The sequence below is a fragment of the Temnothorax curvispinosus genome, unplaced genomic scaffold (assembly GCF_003070985.1).
Source record: "Temnothorax curvispinosus isolate PA1 unplaced genomic scaffold, ASM307098v1 QBEX01008837.1, whole genome shotgun sequence".
NCBI classification, from domain to species: domain Eukaryota; kingdom Metazoa; phylum Arthropoda; class Insecta; order Hymenoptera; family Formicidae; genus Temnothorax; species Temnothorax curvispinosus.
The window spans coordinates 440,586-461,965 of record NW_020218617.1 but is presented as its reverse complement, the minus strand read 5'-3'; the positions used below and the strand labels follow the sequence as shown (position 1 = coordinate 461,965).

At 27.6% G+C, this 21,380-nt stretch overlaps 5 protein-coding genes across 6 annotated transcripts in view; all 5 read right to left on the bottom strand.

The window, feature by feature from the left end:
• Window positions 1–19,557, bottom strand: part of LOC112458372 — a 44,851-nt gene extending 25,294 nt beyond the window's left edge. The window contains exons 1-3 of one of the 2 annotated variants that reach the window (XM_025021976.1): window positions 19,327–19,503; window positions 17,696–18,058; window positions 16,971–17,579 (exon numbers count right to left, since the gene is read on the bottom strand). In XM_025021976.1, coding sequence (XP_024877744.1) covers window positions 17,272–17,579; window positions 17,696–18,058; window positions 19,327–19,384 — 729 coding nt within the window. In that variant the 5' untranslated portion in view covers window positions 19,385–19,503 and the 3' untranslated portion in view covers window positions 16,971–17,271. Of the gene's footprint in view, window positions 1–16,970; window positions 17,580–17,695; window positions 18,059–19,326 lie in introns of those variants that run through there. The other variant, XM_025021977.1, reaches the window with a different exon arrangement.
• On the bottom strand, window positions 2,063–4,363 carry LOC112458375. The gene is made up of 3 exons (XM_025021979.1): window positions 4,056–4,363; window positions 3,346–3,708; window positions 2,063–3,200 (listed from the first exon to the last, which is right to left on the bottom strand). The coding sequence occupies exons 1-3, from the start codon at window positions 4,111–4,113 to the stop codon at window positions 2,896–2,898; spliced, it is 726 nt and encodes a 241-aa protein (XP_024877747.1). The 5' UTR covers window positions 4,114–4,363; the 3' UTR covers window positions 2,063–2,895.
• Window positions 4,600–7,644, bottom strand: LOC112458377. Its single transcript, XM_025021982.1, has 3 exons — window positions 6,658–7,644; window positions 5,967–6,320; window positions 4,600–5,850 (listed from the first exon to the last, which is right to left on the bottom strand). The coding sequence occupies exons 1-3, from the start codon at window positions 6,722–6,724 to the stop codon at window positions 5,549–5,551; spliced, it is 723 nt and encodes a 240-aa protein (XP_024877750.1). The 5' UTR covers window positions 6,725–7,644; the 3' UTR covers window positions 4,600–5,548.
• On the bottom strand, window positions 7,747–12,089 carry LOC112458376. The gene is made up of 3 exons (XM_025021981.1): window positions 11,899–12,089; window positions 9,245–9,607; window positions 7,747–8,320 (listed from the first exon to the last, which is right to left on the bottom strand). The coding sequence occupies exons 1-3, from the start codon at window positions 11,951–11,953 to the stop codon at window positions 8,016–8,018; spliced, it is 723 nt and encodes a 240-aa protein (XP_024877749.1). The 5' UTR covers window positions 11,954–12,089; the 3' UTR covers window positions 7,747–8,015.
• LOC112458374 lies at window positions 13,489–16,656 on the bottom strand. The gene is made up of 3 exons (XM_025021978.1): window positions 16,105–16,656; window positions 14,150–14,515; window positions 13,489–14,017 (listed from the first exon to the last, which is right to left on the bottom strand). The coding sequence occupies exons 1-3, from the start codon at window positions 16,160–16,162 to the stop codon at window positions 13,710–13,712; spliced, it is 732 nt and encodes a 243-aa protein (XP_024877746.1). The 5' UTR covers window positions 16,163–16,656; the 3' UTR covers window positions 13,489–13,709.
• Window positions 19,558–21,380: the final 1,823 nt, after the last annotated feature.

Below are 21,380 nucleotides of genomic sequence, written 5' to 3'. Positions count from 1 at the left end.
ACACACACACACACACACACACACACACACACACACACACACACACATATATATATATATATATATACATATATATGAAAACATGTATTAACATTCACACATACATTACAGAATACATATAAAATTATAAATAGTATTCTGTTTTAAAATTTCATTATTAATTATTATACAAAATGTTCAAAAAGTACCAAATTTTAACAGTATGTAGTAAATACCAGGTTTATTTCGTATTTGTTGACAAGAGTTTGCAATTTTCCGTACCAATTCATCTAATGTGTCAACTGATGTAGCGTACACCATGCTTTTCACAAATGTTCCCATAAATAAAAGTCTAACGAATTTAAATCCGGTAAGTGAGGTAGCCATGCAACTAGACTGCTACGTCCTATCCACTTTTCTTGAAAACAATTGCTTAAATGTTGTTTAACAATCATGAGACAATACGCAGAGGCACCATGATACTACATACTGTTAAAATTTGATACCACCTTTTTTGAACACTATATAATAGAATTTAAAAGTATGTTTAAAAAAAAATATCGTAGAATTGCTACAAAAAGTGCAACTACAAAATAAAATTGACATAAGACATGTTCCTTTTCTGAAAAGGAACAATTGTATTCGCTTTCTTTATTGATTTAAAAAAAATAAATTCTTATAATAAGATTGTCAAAATAACTCAATATTATTAGATCAAAACCTTGAGCATGATGCATTATGCATTATGTAATTTACATGTGACGAATTTGTCTTATTTTACTCAGATTTTGAGATTATACTGCAACAGTACTTACGTAAGAATTAATAATCGCGCTATAATTGCAATAAAACTCAATTTTCTTTGAATTTTCTACGCGAAATTACATGCTTGATGTAAATTTAGAATCAATTTTCATCGAATAATATTGAAATAAATGAAGCCTGTATAAAAAATATTTTATTTCAATGTAAAAAATGTATGTATTAAAATCGTCTCATATGTTATATTTCTGTTCGGATCAGAAAATTTGTAGATAAAATTTATAAATAACAAAGAATAAATTTTATAAAGAGGGTAAAGTTTTCTTACATAAACTAGAAAATAAGATTTTATTAGAATATAAGAATTTTTGCGACATACACAGTACAAAGTATTTTATTCCAATAAAAAATTATTCTATCAATGTCACAGGTAAATGTTGTGTCTGTATCAGTTTTGCAGATACTTATATATAGTTCTGTAAAAAAAATATCTCGTCGAGAAATATGTATATCTTTTTAATGTCAATAGCAAGAATAAAATTGCAAAAGTAAAATTAAGGATAGGAGCTAAAAATAAGTTTATTATTTTTTTTTTAAAGAGAAGTGTATTTTTGCTGCAATATTTTATTTTGATTCAAATTTTTTTCTTTACTTGACACTTACATCATTAATAACAGACGACGAAAGAAATATTATCAGAGACTCTGGAATCTTTTGAGCGCGCACGTGCAGCGCTGCAGAACAGTTTCTTTTTTTTTATTAAAAGATTTAAATATACTTATGCAATGCAGAAGTTGTAACAAATAAGGTGTATATTTTGTTTGCATAATTTTTACAAAAAAGTAGCTAAATATTTAAAACAAAATGCCAATGGCGATCCGGATGAAATAATTTGGTGCTCATTATTTTACAAATATTTATAAGATAGATTCCAAAACATCAAATAATAAATTAAAATATCCTTATATATGACAAATACAAACGGTATCACTTATAATTAATGATGCAAGATATTATATATGTATTGTATAAAAATATTATGTATATAAACACTTAATTATTTGTGTAAGTAATAGCAAACCTGATAATTTTCAGCATAAAAAGCGTATTATAGAAATTGATATTGCGTATTTTTTGTGACTTATCTTTATACAATTATATCATTAAAATTCCGTTATATATTTTGTCATGTATATTTTCTGTTAATATTGTTAATATTCTTAAGTAACTGCATAGAATATAATAGAATAGATATGTATAATATAAAAATATAATGATTGCACTTTTTTTTCATTTACATCAATTTTTACATGCATTTATAACGTCTGACAATTTAAGTTACATACATGTTATATATGTATGTACATATCTATATATAATATACCATGTAAATTTGCAAAAAGTGTACAAAAGTTTTAGATACACGCTTGTATACAAGCATTTCAATCATTTAAATACGAATGAACAAATATTGTTTCTCTTCTCTATCTGTTTCCAACTTGAAAATTATATTTCGAAACCAACTAATCAATGATTCAGTGATAAAATTGCCGATAAATATGTTCTGTATCTCTTTCAAAGTAGACTTCTTGGAAACGGTGTGTACGTTGGGAACGCCGTTCCCAAGGTTTTGCCATTCCTGAAAGCAGTACCTGGAGCTCCGTGTAATTCTTTTGCCCTTCCCAAAATGAAAAATCTGTTAAAAGGTTGCCATCACGGGACTCTCGACCAGATCCAAAAGGCCACACGCGCTGAACACATTCACAGACATGCGGACTTCCAGCATTGCTTCCAGGAATGGTAGAACTTTGGAAACGGTTTGTGCGTTCCCAAGGAGCCTACTTTGAAGGAGATCCGAAGTAATTGTTGCTCGGATATGTAATAATGGGCTATAATAAATTCATTCTCATTACTTTTGGGACACATCTCGTAAATGCAATATGTCAATGGTAAATATTCCAATATATAAAGTCAGTCTAAATAACATTAATCTTGATATTTATAATCAAGATCACTACTCCGAGTAATTTTAAAAAGATTTTAGCCGTCGTTTGTTGTTTAATAAAAAATTATTAAACAATTAAGTAAAATATGTAATTAAGTTTTGTATGCGTAACCTAATGTAGCCTAATAAATGTCAAAGTCTCGAACAATTCATATCTCTGGCGAAAATAGTTCCTCGTAACGAGAGAAGGCTATATCATTGAACATTGATATAACGAATCTGGAGGCTAGCTCTTCAACTGCTGCTGAAACAGCTTTAACAACTTCCTTTGTATTTTTGGATACGACATCGTCAATAATCTTATGCAACTCAGCTAATTCTTTTTTGTCCTCAGTAAACTTATATTTGAATGATTTGATGTCACATTTGGCGGTTGCTTTCGACGCAAATATATATTTTTTGCCGTTTCTGGTTATCACTTTTAAGTCCAGGCCTACTTTCAATCCTACGTTTTCTGCAAAAAATACATTCTAATAATAAAATAAAATAAAAATACTTTAAAAAAGTAATACTTTAAATTTTCTATGCTAAAATAAAAAAAAAGTTTTGTCTTTTCTCTAAACTTTCCTTTTATTTTAAAGTAGAATCAATTATTTTACCTGCAGTAATGTCAGCTGGCCCCTTATGAGCAACGGGCACCAACAGATGTATATTAAAATCATACGTGACTTTTATATAAATATGTCGTAATAAAAAATCAATATCGAAGTGGAGCTTTTCAAAATCTGTATTAACCGAATTTACGACGAAATCACAATATCTATATAGTTTCACATCTTTGAGATCCAATTTAATATTATTTGCGTCAAAAATAACTATTTTGTCGATAGTTAATGGTTCGCTTGGTGGAATGTTCAATTCTGAAAATCCTGCGCAAACTTTATCTTTTACACTATCGATGCTGTTTGCAATGCATTGATTGTAATTGGTATCCTTGTGGCTACAGGCGTGAAGGTAGGAAGCTGCAGTGTTTAAATCATTTTCTTAATTAACTTGCGATTTTGAATTAAACTGTTTACGATTGATTTATACATTGATAATAGATTTGAAATCTTGGACAAAATGTTTTCTTTTAATTTTATAATTTTTAAATTTTCAGCAAATATTTATTTAAAAATATTTTTACTTAAGTTTACTTAAAACATATGTACAAAAAAAATTATATGTTGGTGCTTTTCGAAAGATTTTATACAAGCCAAACTCATGTCTACTAAAATGTAACAAAGCTTTATTTATGTGTAAAATAGAAAAGTTCGTGAGTACATATATATAGCGATGGAAATAAAAACACATTTTTTTATTTACTTACGTAGTGTTGCTGTAACATGTGTTGTTATAAGTCCAAAAGCAAAAATTATGGCAAACATCTTCCAAGCAAAAGAAATTTACAAATTTTTACGAATTTGTTAAGATTGTTAAGATATACACTGTATAAAGAATAGCCGTATTATCATCTCAAAAGCAACCAAGATGACTGAATCCACATAAACTGGTATCAAGCTTATATATATTCGTGTTGCCTTTTATTTTCTTTGATTGGACTGCCAATTAATTTTGTTTCAGTGACAGATTGATTTTAAAAATACGTCTACTTTGCATTTATAGGATTTTAGCAGATTCGCCGAATTCATAAATAGAGTCTATTCATTAATTCGGCGAATCTGCTAAAATCCTAATTAATTGCAAACTAGTGAATTTTGTACACGTGGAAATATGTAGCATTACTTAATATTACATGTAATAATTGAATAAAATAATATAGTTTTATGTATTTTTATTAGTATAAAACTATATTTTTTCTTAAAAAAAAAATTGTTGCTTATACTTTATTGAATAGAGTATACTTGCATTTACAGGATTTTAGCAGATTCGCCGAATTAATGAATAGTCGACTATTTAAATAGCATACATAAATTTATTATACATATATTGTATATTTATTTATAATAAATTTGAATGTATTTCAATATGCCCAGGGCACGCCAAGTTTTTGAGTCTTGATGTTAAGTTTTTCCTTAACTTCTCACCTGGATATTTCAGCGTTTATTATTAATACACATGCAGAGAACCAACGAATTAATACAACAAAGTGTAAATGAGAGAGCTAAGTACTTTTTACTTAATATATAGATAGCGGTACTAAAAATTGTAATTCAGATTATGACATTAATACTATATATTATGTACATGGTTAATTGCATTGATCTCACGTCTATTTTTGAACGAGGTTAATTTTAGACATCTATTTTTTTCAAAATCTACATATATACTTTGGTTTGTTATGTACTTGGTTACCATTTCTGTAATATGTCAAAAAGAATAAAATTGCAGAAATAAAGAGAAAATTGATAATAGATAAGTAATTGATGTAATTATCAATTTGACTACATACATTCCATATCAATGCTTAGCATTTTAGCAACCTTGACATTTTATAAAAATACTCTCACTGGTTCTCAGAATGCGCTATAAAAAGTTGTGCAATCTTTTTATTCTACAGTATAAATTAAAATCAATGTTAAAAATTAACATACATTAAGCGTTCATTGTCTATTTTAAGAGGTAAATGAAACCATTTGTATTTCGTGTATTTTCGTTTATTTAAGGCTTGAAGAATATGTATTTCCTAAAAATTTAAATTTAAAAATACTAGTGAAATTACATGCCTCTAAAGAGATCAACGCGCAAGTAAAAAATATAGTATGTGACGTATTTTCGATACAAATATATAAAAAAAACCTTAAATAAACATCTGGCTCTTAGATCGAATATAATTAATTTTTTTCTTATACTGTAAAGTTCCTATAACAAGTCATTTTCGGGAAAGAATTCTTCGTAATTAGATTGAGTTACGTTGTTGAACATGTTGATATATAGTTCGGAAAATTTCCTTTCCAATACTGGTTTAACAGCGTTAATAATAATATCTTTATTCTCGTCAAAGACAGCACTAAAAATTTCATTTAATTGACCTAATTCCTTTCCGAACTGATATTCAAAATCTGTAACCTTGGAACTCACGGTTGCTTTCGATGCGTATACATGTTTTTTACCATTTTTGATTACCGTTTTCAAGTCCAACTTTGTGTTTGTTTCCACATTATCTGCAAAAAAATACACATTTTTATCAATTTAAATAAAATCTAATTTTAAATCTTTTATGCTAAATTTCATTGAAACTTTTGTTTTCCTTTAACATAAGATCAATTATTTTACATACCCGCAATGATGAGTAATATTCCTTTGTGAGCGACTGGTACTAGCAGACGTATATTAAAATCGTACGTGGTGTTTATGACAAATCGCATTAGATAATTAAAATTAAAGTGGAGCCTGTCAGGGTCCACATTAATGGAGGTTATAGCAAAGTCGCAATTTCCATATACCTCTACATTTTCAAGATTCAGTTTGACATTAGGTTCGTCGAAAATGACAATTTTGTCAAACATTAATGGCTCAACCATTGGAAAACCCGGAGTCCCGTTGCAAAATTTGTCCCTCAAATCGATAATGTTGTCCGCGATGCACTGATTATAGTTGGGATTGTTGCGGCCACATACATGAATGAAGGAAGCTGTTAAATTATTTTCATTAATTTGCAAATATAAAATTAAACAATCTAAGATAAAAGAAGTTTAATGTAATTAACTATTTCAAAAATGTTATAAAAGTATTTAACATAATAATAAAAAGAGATAAAGAGATAACGAGCATCTAGAACATATATGTATAACGTATAAACTATAGTTTTGTTACTTGTATATTTTGAACTAGGGAAAACAATGAAGATTCTAAATTAATAAGATCCTAATTTTTTTAAATAGGTTATCATTTTCGTAAAATTGTTGTATAAAAAAGACAGAAGTTTAGTTGTTAAACGAATCAGATTTTTACATTTAATATTTACTTACGTACGTCCGCTACAGTTATAGCAACACATGTTGCTATTACCGTAAAAGAAAAGATTGCATTAAACATTATCCAAATTAAAAGAGTTTTTTTAAAGAACTTTCCAACACTTCACTGTCAGAGAACAGCCCTAGCAATTGTACGATACATAGATGTGTATAAAGACTGATGCCTGTGAATTGATCAAGCGTATATATATCCATCTGCTCTCTCATCTCATTTATTTTCATATTTCTGTTATCGCGGTTAGTTTAGTCTTTCTTCCCTCCTGTGATTTATAGAGCCTTCTTTACATTTATATGGAGTTTCGACGAATATCCTAAATAATTTATTCAGATTGTAAACTTGTACAGGAAAAAAAGACAAGTTTTTATTCCAAGATGTATATATATATAATGCGATATATTCTATTTTTATATTTTAGTATAATATTTTATATTTTATATTTTAGTATAATATTCTATTTTAGTAAAAAAATATATTTATTAAGACACATTAATAAAAGTTTGTACATTCAAGTACAAATTAAACTTCTATTAAATTAATATGGTAAATAAATAATTCTACATAGAAAGTGTATAATTAATGAAAGAATAAATTGTTTAATTCTTTTGTTGGAAATAAGAGTATTATATCTGCATGGGTTTGTCCCTTAGTTTAATATCAATTCAGAAATTTAATTCATATTTCTCAGAATTTAAGGCTACAGCGCGGTGATTAAAAATCATGAAAATATCAATGTATATTAAAAAGGACATTTTTTAAATTTTTATTTTCGAACTTATTTGTTTTCACAGAAAGAAATATTAACTTTTTTCCGTTTATCTAACAAACTATCGGTTTTGTTATTCTGTTAATTTATTATTTTGTTTAAAGTAATATTAATAAAAATTAGTAAATTGTTCTAAAACGTTTGTGTATTGTTTTTGAATTATTAAAATTATAGCTTATTTGGCTGCTCGCTTTTTAAATAATAAATTTATATTTTAAAACTTAAATAGAATGTAAAATTTAAATTAGGAAATTATTCATTATAATTATAAATGTAATTATAGATAAAATTATGGAAAAAAGAGATATAAAACACAAAGTGTAATTGTTGCAATATTTACTACTTGATAATCTTATAACTGGTCTACTAACATTTAAAATAATACAGAGACATTTTTAGCCGACCAACTATTACACCAAATATTACGCTGCGGCACTCTAATAAATATTAATGTCTACCATTTCTTAGTTAAAATAAATTTTATATCACTGACTTTCTCAAACCATTATAACAAAATTTGTTCTAGTTATTCTTTGATTTCGCAGCATGTGTAAGAAGTGATCTTGCAATCTCAAAGACTCAGACAATTCATGCTTCTTCGGGAAATAGTATCTCATAATTGGAACGGGTCATGTTGTTGAAAATTGAGATGATTATTCCTGATATCTTCTCTTCTAATACTGGTTCAACTTTAGCAATTATATCTTGTGAATTGCTATCTACGACATTACTAAGAGCTTGATGCAGTTGAACTAATTCTTTTTCGCTTTCATCAAACTTATAATTAAAAGATACGATTTTGGCTTTCGTGTTTATTTTCGAGACATATATCTCCTTTTTGCCGCCCTTGGTTGCCACTTTTAATTCCATGTTTACTTTCATCAGTCCGTTATCTGAATAAAAATAAACATTTTAATAATTTAAAACTAGGTTCAGCCATTAATAAGATACAGAAATGTGAGCCGGGTTTCATAATGAGAAGTCTCGCGGGTTTCATAATGAGAAGTCTCGCGGAATATATTTTTTTTTCCGGCGCATCTCGTTGTCGTTCTACATTCTACGTAATCGACGCGATTGCTGCGCGCGAACTTGACGCGAGACGCTGATAAAATAAAATCGAACTTTTACGATAAAATTACCATTTTCTTTCTACTCATTTAGCATCATATTAATTTGACAGAATTAAAAAAGCTTCTCCATAATTGCAGTACGTATTGATCATATTGATTCAGGGAAACTCCGATTTTATATAGAAAACGAGAAAAAATTACGGAATTACAGATTTTCTTATTTGCTTTTATCCTAATATGGCGTCTCGAGATGCAGCGATCGCTGTCAACTCATCACAAGATGTGCTTCATATAAGAGATATACCATTGATATGAACGTGAAAACGAATTTCCCTGAGGTGCACAACAAGAAAAACATCGATGAACCCTCCAAAGCGAGATTAAAAGTCTGATATAAGAGTACAGTGTGTATGACGATTTGTGCATATGTGTGCGTGCAATGTCAATTGCTATCCTTGTCTATACAAGAACATATATAGATCAATAACATAGAAAATGGTAATTTTGTCGGTAATACATATACGACTCCAGCATCACCTTAAGATGCTAATACAGTCGTTTCATTGGCTAGAGTCTTAAGACTGCCTTTGACCAGACTTAAAACAATCTTAAATATAAAATCTGACTATGAATACCGGTCTTAATGGCTCTTTTACCGGCTAAGTGTTATTGAATTTTTATTTTATTTTAACATAAGATTGATAATAAGATAAAATAAACATAATACAAAATTAATATTTTACATACCTGATGTAATGGTAGCCAATCCCTTATTAGCAAGGGGCACCAGTATATGTATATCAAAGTCATATAAAGTACGCGCGACCAAATGCTTGAATGTGACATCAAAATTGAAGTTGAGCCTGTCAGAATCTGTGTGAATGGAGTTTACGACGAAATCACATACTCCAGTTATTTTTGAATCTCTGAGAGATAATTTAAGATTATCTGTATCATAGATAACTATTTTGTCAATAACTATTGGCTCGATCGAGGGAATGTTAAATTCCGGCATTCCTGTGCAGAGCTTTTCTCTCACACTGTTGAGATTTTCCATGATGCATTGATCATAGTTGGCATCTTTGCGGCCACATACGCGAATGTAGGATGCTGTAAAATTCAAGTCATTTTCTTTAATCTGCAACTTCAAATTAAACTAAAATAAAATTATATTAATAATAATTGTAACTTTAAATTAAACTAAAATAAAATAAATTTCAACATAAAAACGATAAATTATATATTTTAAAATATAAGTACTTTTTATAATGCAATTAGTATAAAACAATATGTACACCACGCCATTTGTTCTTAATATTTATAATAAATTTTTATAATATTTAATATTTGTTCAGCTATAACATCTAAAATAAGTTGTAATCTACACTTAATTGTAATTGTCACACGTTAGTTGTCACACCTGCTGCTTTCTGATAATTTTTATCAGTGTAAGAATAAGATTATAATTTGGCATTTAAAAAATAAAATTTTTAATTTTTTAAATTTAAATACGTATTATTTTTAAGATTACAATTATGTTTAAATATAAATACGCATTATTTTCAAAGTCACAAGCGATTAAATATGTTACACATTAAGAGGAGGGGGATAATAGTGTGCATGTTCAGAGCTATAATCACATGATATATATACGCGATATCAACTGCAGCTCTATTAATTTCTACAACTCAGCTAATGTTTTTGTTTCCAAGTGGTTTTCCATTTTAACTCATTACAATACTGCGTAGGCATCATCAATTATCATAAATTAACGTACAATTTAAAATTTTAATCTGTTATGAATTATACATATCTTAATTATTAATTATTGTAAAATAATTGTAACTCCAAGAAAAATAATAAATATATAATATTATATAATATTATTACTACTACGTTTCAATTACTACTAAAAAATAAGACTAAATCATCATTTTACTTAAAAACGTCACATTCTAAATAAGAGATATGAAACATATAGTATTACCAAGTACCTATTCGTATAAAAAGAATAGTTTGATTCATACTATTACGTTTGCAATTAATCGGACTTGTTTCCCACGAACAGATCTATTCACTTAGTTATTAACCTGTTATTAGCATTGATCGAAACACATCATTATTGCGATAAGACTTGCTTATAAAAAGTATAATTACGAGATTTTTTGACCTTCAAAGAATATTTTACTCATTATAACAAATGAAAAAGTTATGTTAAACGGAGCGTTGGTATCTGGAGCAATTTGATATGATACTATATAAGTCTTAATTAAACTAGGACACACATAAACCAATATTTGTAAGTAACTAGTAAAATAAATAGTAAAATAAATAGTAATAAGTAAGACATGACTGTTTGAATAACAATTAAGTGAATAAAAAACGTACGGTCGAACCAGATCTTTTGTACATAATATTTTGCGTTTAGCAAACTACGCGCCTATTATTGTCGGTCTTAAAATGCAGTCTTAAGCTAAAGCCAGAATGGTACAATCACATATTTAAATTGATAAATCAATTTTATAATATCGATATTATTATGTATCTTTAGAATCACTGCAAAGAATATATGTTGCGAAAACTATCTCAACCACAGAGTTTGAATCTGAAACTCTCTGTTATCCAGAACGGTTTTTATCAATTCAACCACTGAGACATGGTGATATTTATCTTATCGCAACAATCTATAAATATTAAAGAGAACGTTTCTTAAGGTAACGTGTATAAATCAAGTAGATGTAATAAATAAAGTAAGTAGTTGTTAATAAAATTACTTCTATTAAAACAGATTACTTAGCACATCGAATTTCTAAAATACATTTCGTTTTCTTAAAATTGTGTAAATACAAAATGCATCTTGCAGCAAGCCAAGTTTGTGAATGCAATATAAAGTTGCAGGAATTCTTTTAATAGATCTTTGAATTTAAAAATTTTCAACAAAGCGTTTCCATTAAAGTCATTCATATTTTTTTTACTGATATCTTGATTAAATATGCAAGACTTACAAGTTACAGCTCTTTTTAGTTTGCATTTTTTTAAATATGCGCTTTTAGTACGCGCGCTTTAATCTCTGCTTCATTTGTTTGTTTAACTCTGGGCATAATTATATAGCAATTTAACATTATGCAGCAACATATAACATCATCTGCATTATTATGTCATAAATTATAATTTAGATTAATACCTTGAGCAATCAATTAGCATTAAAATTTTATCCTATATCTGTAATTATAGAGTAACATAAATCATTCCAAAAATAATCTTACATTGATATTTCTTAATTATCCAATTCTTACACTTCGTGCTGGTACAACAAGCTTTTTACAAATAGCGTACTTTGAATCCTACGTATATTATAATGTAAATAAATATGTATAAGACAAATATTGTCATTTACTCACGCAATTCTGCCGCATGCGCAGTCGCAAGCGTAAAAACAAGAAGAGCAGCAAACATTTTTCAAAAGAGATCTTTCTGTGAGATAGAATCTTGTAAAATATCCTTAAGAGAATGATAACCAATGTGTAATGGCAAACTCGAGTTAGTAACGCAAACTGATCGAACTCTATATTGTAAAATCCTTCTATATTTATATTTTATAATCTCCCCTCACTCTTCACTTACATTCTACTGGCACATGCGTAGAATAAAATTGCTGCTACACTGCTACACATTCTGTACTGTATGCTTTTTTGTTCTGCGCATGATCAAAGAGTTGTGAGAATAGAGAGAGGGCAGTGCGAGAGGAAAATTGATTCTACAGAAAAATAGCTAATCTTAATCTACACTAGTTGCTATGCAAGCTAACAAGATCTAAATTTTAAATGTATTCTACTGTTACACAACGCAAGTATTACTTATAAAAAATATAAAACCTTGATATAAGACATTTGATGTCACTAATCATCTACGATTGTTGTATTTTAGAGATTGAAAATAAAACAAAATATTCATGGGAAAAAAAATAGTGTAACTTGTAATACTACACGAAAGTGTAGTTAGATTTTTTATCACATTATTAATTCTAGGGTAACTGGGGGGAGGGGATATGCCACACTTAGCAGAAATTGTTATTGAAATTGATATTTGCTACCGTCGTTTTAATTAAATGCGCGAGAATTAAAATACAATATTTTTTCAATTTATAAATTTTTTTTTAATGGATATGCAAATGCAAATGTATATGCGTATATTATCGTATGTTCACAACGTCAGACATTTCTATTACGTTTCCTACCATATACCTAATCAATCAAAATAATTCACTTAGTCAAGATTATCTACAACAGTAAATTAAAGTAATAATTTAACTCGATAAATAAAATTACATTAATTTGCATTTCTTAATTGTGATTCGAGTCTTTGGCGTCGCGCCGATGACAGACTTTTGACGTACAATAAGAATTCTATGTACATTGTGTAAATAAAAATGTGGTGAATAATTTTATTTACTTACGTCATTTCCGTTGCAGCGTATGATATCACAACTTGTAAGAGTAACATATGCAACAAACATCTTCTGCAAAAGAATTCTTTTTGCAAAATGAAAGAATCTCTTGGCACCTTTTAAAACCACACGAGAACGATCGTAACGAATATACAGTAAACGTCAAATAAAATCAACGTGAATCAATCGATTTTATATATACTGTAAAATCCCTCTATTTTTTAGAACGTTTTTTTATTCGAAAAATAATATACCTATTTAATCTTTTTACAAAACACGTTATTAAATTTACCGGGATACTTGGTTTTTGTAAAGAAGATTTTTGAATCTGTTATTATTATAATTCCTAAATATAATACGGAAAATATGTGAATAAGCTATTTATTGAAAACCAAAAATCGAGCTTATTATTTTTAATTATTCTCTACGAGTAGAAATACAAATATGGACATAAAATAAATATAAGTTGCAATTTTTATTAGGCATGTATTAATAATTTTATAAAGCTGTAACATTACATATTTCAGCTTAAAACTCTTATTCTAATATAAACATAGTGTATTTAAAATGATACAAAAAGTACATATCAGTAATATATATAGAATATATAATTGTTAATCCATACAAATGTGTGCTGTTGCTTTAACGATAAATTAATAATTAATATTTTTTTTTATTATCCAGTTAACATTTTCAAACATGACAAAACTTATGACGAAAATCAAGCAAAACGCAAATTGAATAGATCAAAAAATTCCAGACAATTTATGCTCGTTCAGGAAATAGCTCTTCAAAATTAATACGATCGAATACGCGGTTGAAAATTGAAATTATTCGTTTGGAGAGCTCCTCTTCCAATGCCGGTTTAACAGTTTTAATCATTTCTTCTTGATTGTCGGATATGACATTGCTAAATATTTTATGTAAATTAACTAGTTCCTTTTCTTTCTCATCAAACTTGAAGTTGAATGTTTTGATGTTGAGATTCAAATTTACTTTCGACGTATACCCGCTTGTTTTGCCGTTCTTAATTGTCGATTTGAAATCCACCCCTAGTTTTACACCTAAGTTGTCTGCAATAAATTTCATAATTTCAATATTTAATTTCAAGAAAATTAAAAAATTTTAATGTTGTATCCTAAATTAAGTTTTATTAAATATTCTCATTTTTTTAATATAAAATTTATACTAATTATTTTACTCACCTGAAGTAACGTGCAATATTCCTTTGTGAGCAATCTGCGTGAGCAATATATTTATGTTAAAGTCATACATGGCATCAAGGCGGAGAGCCTTAACATTGACGTTAAAATCATAATGAAGTTTGTCAGGATTTGCGTGAACGGAATTTATGACAAAATCACAAATTCCATATACTTTCACATCACTAAGATGCAACTTAATATTGGCAGTGTCGTAAACAACTATTTTATCAATAATTAATGGCTCGTTCGGTGGAAGATTCAGTTCCGGCATTCCTGTGCAGATTTTATCCTTCAGAAGTTCAGCGCTGTTTCTTATGCATTGATCATAGTTCGGATCTTTACGGCCACACGGGCGAATATAGGAAGCTGTAAAAAGTTTATATTATTTTTCTCAAACCTAAAAACTTTTAGATAAAATCGTCAATACAAGTTTCAATACAGTAACAAGTAAATTATATTTCAGGACATTATGCACGCTTTGCGATTAAGATATAACGATATAAGATATAGTATGGTAAACTTTCCAATGTTCAAAGATATTGTATTATTAACGCAATTGAGTGTATAACATATTTTTAATAAGAATAATATATAGGTACCATTAAGTTATGCAAGATTTATAATAAAATATTTACTCATTGAATTGAATCAACGTTTTATAAAGTTTATTAAAGCTTTTAATGTGACTATAAAAAAAAGAAGAGAGAATAATATAATCTTGAATATAATGTAAATTCGTATAATTTTTAAATTCATAATAATATCAGAATCATAAGCGATTAAAGTTAAACGTTGGCGATGATAGTTTGCCCTCAGACCTGATCATGCATATAGGCGCGTAAATAGAAATCGTTCTATTGATTTCCATAGACTCAGCTAATATTGGTATTTGCTCCTCAACTTGCTTTTTTAATTCGTGACATATAGATGCTTAGGCTATTGCTATTATCATAAATTAAAACGACATTTACAATTCTTAATCTACTGTACATCTTCATACTTTTAAGAGGCATAATAGTTTAAATCTTCGTTCTGTGTGGATTTCACATTCCAAACAGAAATGTGAAATATGCAGTAAACAAAGTATTTGTGCAACAGGAAATAAATTTGATTCTTATTACTGTCGACAAATCAGTCAATATCAAACTTTTTTAGTTTAAATCAGAAAAAAATTTCAAGAGATTTATTTTAATAAATAAAATTATTCACACAATTATTAATCAGTAACTTATCAAGTCATTCAAAAAAACGAAAAATTTCTTATGACGTAACGTAACTTATGTAAATACAAATTTGGTACGTCTGTTTTGTTCTTCGAAGTAAAATTATACAATATTACATCATTTAAAACGAACAAGATTATTGACATATCTGTTAATTTTTTCATTATTTGAACTTTAAAATACATAACTTCTGTGACGTCAGCTACTCACAGTATAACTCAAACATTATGACAAGAGACTAAATTTCCATTGTAAAAAAAAGCAATATTAAAATTATAGTCGACTTTGCATCTTTTTTAGAATATATTAATAATAAGAACAGAGAACTTGAATCTCTCTCTCGCCAGTAAATAATTAACAATTAGCAAAAGGATTGTGTTCGACCCAACTGGCAAATTTTATTGTTCACCAATACACTACGTTTCGACCGCAGATTTCGGTCCTTTTCAAGCGTGTAGAAACTCACAAATATTATTAGTTAGACATAATGCCCAAACTACGCAGACATTCACATGCAGCCCGCGTAATACCACTGTACTTATTATTTTCGAAATTATCATCATGCAACCGGCAATAGTAAATTACAATTAAAGTCTTTGTTATTTATCAAGACGCATTATCTAACTCGAAAAATATTACTATGTTCTAATCACGATACGATTTTTATGCTTCGCGTGACAGTTTTTTACGTTGTGTAATACAATAAAATATATAATACTATAAAATACTTACGTAGTGTTGCAGTAACATGCGCAGTCACAAGCGCAAAAACGAAAAGTGTAACAAACATTTTTCACTGAGGTATGTAGCTCTAAAACCATAAAAATGATCTTAACGAACGTATCTGCGAATTCTCATGCGACTATAATGAAAGTTTCATATACACTGAAACTCTTATATTTTAAAACTTTGTCTCAACCTTCACTCTTATTCTAATATGCATATGCGTGTGAATGAAAATGTCATCTTGTACTCTTTTTCTAGCTTTCGTATGGTCACATGATCATGTAGCATTTATGGTGGGAGAGCTTATACTAGAAAACAAACTATTTTTTATTTTACAAAACAAGTTCATAAATAGAATTCACAGAATAAAGATTACTGGACAGACCGGTTTTTTAAAAATACGTAATACGCGTGGTTTTAATGTTTGCATCAAATGTGACCTTTTATTCTCTGGTCATAACTCATATGTTTTAAATTCTCGATCAAAATTCCAAAATCTGAAGAAATATCCGTAATCACAGTTGAGTCAGAAGTTAGGTAAATTTTACGAGCGATAAATGAAGAATAAAAATTAAAGTTTTAATTGAGGAAAGTTTGATTTTAAATATTTTATATTATATTAAATAATATATTTACATTTTGTATTGTATATTGTAAATGTATTAATTTTTTTTATATATGTATAAAGATATGAAATAATTTTAAATCTCTTTTCGTAGCAAATACAATAATAGAAATTGTAAATTTATGGTAACTTAAGTAAGAGATTTATTAATTTTAAGTATTAGAGTTATAAATACAAATAATATAACAAAATATAATATCTCAATTTTATTAGACATTTCTTGATAATTTAATAATTGTTATACATATATCAGATATTACAGTTTAATATTCTTATTCCAATAAGCGTAGTGTTCAAAGTGATACACAGACAAATAATATTTTTATTTGACTAACTTATTTCTATAAGCTGTGCTATTGTGCTAGCAATCTATCGATAACGATTAAACGTTTGCTATTATTATACAACTAAAATAAAACATATTAATTTTTCGCCAATTTTTTAAATATTGTTATTTTATTAATAATTTAAATATATTTCAATTATTCTTTAGTTAGATCGGATGCATATTGCATTTTGCGATGATAAATCTCAAAGTTCTAGGCAATTTATGGCGTTTCGGCGGGAAGCAATTGATCATATCTGTCGTAGAGTATATTGTTAATAACTGACATGCCCAGTTTGGAGACTACCTCTTCTAACTTTGGCTTAACTTTGATGATAATATCCTTTTCGCTTTCACTTATGGTATTTCTCATAACTTCATGTAGTTGAACTAAGTCCTTCTCACTATCATCGAACTCATAATTGAACGTTTTTAAATCGATATTCGTGGTCATTTTCGCTACATATATTTGTGTTTTACCACCTTTGGTTACAGTTTTCAACTCTATGGTTAGTTCCCCTTCTACGTCATCTGCGGAAGAAAACATAGTTTGATTTCAATGAAATAAGAACGATTTTTTTATATTTAGGTAAATAGTTCTAAACTTTCGTCTTATTTTAATGTAAGATCGACTGTATCATACATACCTGCAGAAACGTAAACTATTCCCTTATTAGCAAGTGATACCAATACACGTATGTCAAAGTCATACGTGGAGTTCATGGTAATGTGTTTGAGTATGACATTAAACTTGTAATACGTTGCAGGAATTATGTGAGAAGATGTTACGTCGAAATCACATATTCCACGTACTTTTGAATCTTTCAGATTTAATTTAAGTTTGTCTGTATCATAGATAACTATTTCCTCGATAATCACTGGCTCGATCGGAAGAACGTTAAATTCTGGGATTCCTGTCAGACAGAGTTTACCTAGCACTCTGTTGATGTTATCTACGAAGCATTCAGTGTAGTTGGGATCTTTGACACCGCACACGTGAATGTAGGAGGCTATAAAAAGTTCAAATAATTTTTTAGCTTGCAATTTTGTATTAAATTAAAAATAAGCTGAAATACAACGATTATTTCAAAATAGAGAGTATTTTTTTGTAATGCAATTGAAATGTAACAAATGCACAAACGCAACTTATTTCTAATATTTGTAATAACCTATTTTAATATTTAAAAAAGTTATTATTAAGATATATGTATGCCGCTTTATATATTTTTAATAGAATAACTGTTAGAACTTTGCCATTGAGTTATATGAAACTTATAATAGATAAAGCTAAGTAAAATCGTTAAATTAAACAGATGTTTTAAATATTTCATTAAAATATTTAATATAATAATAAAAAGAAAGAAAACAAAAGCAGAAAATAAACTTTCTTGATATTTAAATTCCTTCCTATTAATAGTATAAGGAATATTTAATATTCTTTCATACTATTAATAGCAATATTGAAATATTTCAGATAGATTTAAATAATACATTATTGCGTATATGAGTTATTGAATTATTTCAAAGATTTACTACATAATAATTATGTTTTAATCATCAATAAGATAATTAAACAAAGTTGCATTCTGCACAATTTTCTTTTAATTTTACGTTATTTATTGTGAAACAAGTTATTCTGTTAATTGTAAGCCTATATCCTGCATATAATGTCAAAATTCTAATTGATAAAGTTAAACGTTGATAAACACAGTTTAAACTCCCAGTGCCGTACTTATACATATGTTTACACATGTACAAATACTAATTGTTCTATTCATTCTCACAGTTCAGTTAATATTGACTTCTATTGTCCAACTGGTTTTGATTTAACATTATTTGTAAATACTATATAGAACACCATAGCAATACACCATTACAAATTAAAATAGGATTAAAATTTTTATTCTGTTGTTATACATTTTGATCATATATATAATAGCTTATAGAACTTTGAAACTTTTTTCGTACTCTTGAGAAGTCTAGACAAGAGATGATGTATAATAATGGAATAGTTATCAAGAAAAAGATAAATAATCTAGCTTATATTCTTGTTAATAACGTGTGTTGCAATTAATTAACATTAAACTCGTTCTTAACAAAGAGAATTATTTAATTATTTGTTAATCCTTAACATTTGTCAAATTGTTAAGATAATTATAAGAGCTAGCTGCTTATATGCTAGCAATTTCAAAACAAGTGTATTTCTTTCACCTTTGATGGAAATTTAATGTACGTACATTGTGACAGAGATAAATGTGGCTAATATTTGTTTACTCACGTATTTCATCTGCAGCATATGCTGTCACGAACACAAAGGCAAAGATTGCAGCAAACATTTTTTAAATGAAAAGTTTTCTACGAAGTAGTACCTATACACGAAAGCACACCGAACCGATCTTAACGATGGTACGACGAAGTCGAATCGAGAATAACGAGCTTCTGTATCCAGAATCCTTATTTTTAAAACATTCCCACAATACTCACTCCAATTTTAATAGCACATGCGTAGAAGGAAAATAACGTTCTACACTATGTTTCAATGGAATTTTTTTAATCTGCGCATGATCAGTTGATCAAACAACTTAAAGTGGGAGATAAGCGCAGAAAAAGAATTAATTTATATTTTTCCAGAGGAGAGAGGGAAATTAAGTAGAGGAGTTCAGAAAATTTATCCGTTTCTTTAATACATGTATATATATTCTACTACATATCAATTGATTTAATAATTAGTTTTTTTTTACTTTTGTAATTATATGATTTGTTCTAAATACTCGATCGTATTCAAAGGCTGTTTAAAGACTACATATATTAAGACCAAAAATGAATTTTATAAACAATAAATAAAAACTAAAAATAAAGTTCTGTTTCACAAAATAAAAAGCAAATTCCATTCAAAAATTTATTTCAATAACAATATATAAATTATATAATTATATTAAATTTTGCGAGTGCACACGCGTTGTTTTGTAAAAAAAATATGTTGCATCAAAAGTATTTCAATGTTAGTGTCAAAAATAAAATTACAAGAATAAGATTAACAACAATAGAATCTTATATATCTTATATCTTTCTTAAAAAGAAATAATTTTAATAATTTTAAAATAAATTTAGTTTTAATTCAAATTTTCTTTTCAATTTGATGTTACTTACAGATGATAAAATAAATATCAATATTATTTAACTTTAATCTCATGAGATCATTGAGATCACGTTGAATAACATTGTTTTTCCTCTTTTTTATTAAGATTTTGAAATTATACTTGCAAGGCAGTACTTATGTAAGAGAAGTATAATCACTAACTTAATTTTCTCTGTATCTTCCTGTATGTATAATCATGTGCATTAGTCTATCTCTTCGTCGAATGATATTGTAGCAAACGAGGTTTTTTTTAAGAATACCTAGGAAATAAATTTTTATATTTTTTTCTCGGATATTTCGCCTGTATGTTCTTAAAATTCATGATTTTTACAGTTCACTTTTCCTTTTTACTCATTAATTTTAATATCGAAAATCTTTAACTAATTAGTCATTTATTCTAAAATTATTAATTATATTGATGTTTGAACCAGAGTAGATAAATTAGACAAATTATATAAACAATATATAAGAAATAGAATAAATATGTAATAAAGAGAATAAATTTTTCTTCTATAAATGAAAAAATAAATCTTATTTGGACAATAATTTATTTTATGGGTTTCCGATATTAAGAATTAACGATATTACAAATAAATGTCGTATCAAATCAACGTTCTATTCAAAAACCAAATTTTCAAAAAGTATTGAATTTTATATTATTACCATCAAACGTGTAACAAAAGAGATACTAATATTACCAGATCAAATTCTTGAGCATGATATCAGTGAGTTGTAACGAATGGTTGCTCTATTTTTTTATTAAAATTTAGAAGAGGATTATGCAATGAAGATGTACTTATATAAGAGGATTGTGATTGTGTTGATAAAATTTAATTAACTTAATGAACTAGATTTTCCATATATAAATACATGATATAGTCTTCGAGTGATATTAAAGTAAATAAAGTTTTTTTAATCAACGTTATTTTGCTAGCATAATTTTTGTGGTGCTGAGATACCATTCACAAGCCATCAGTGTCAAAGTGTATTAAACAATTTATATTTCAAATATTATAAACGTATAAAATAAATTCCAAATGCACTGTCACTAATTGTTGCGTGAGTCAAGTTTCATATGTGTATATGATTTCTAATTCTTATGTGTTAATGACGATTATATATTTTTATATATATGCAAAGTTCTGCGAAATAATTAATATAAACAATTGCTTTCTTGTCTTCCATAATTATTT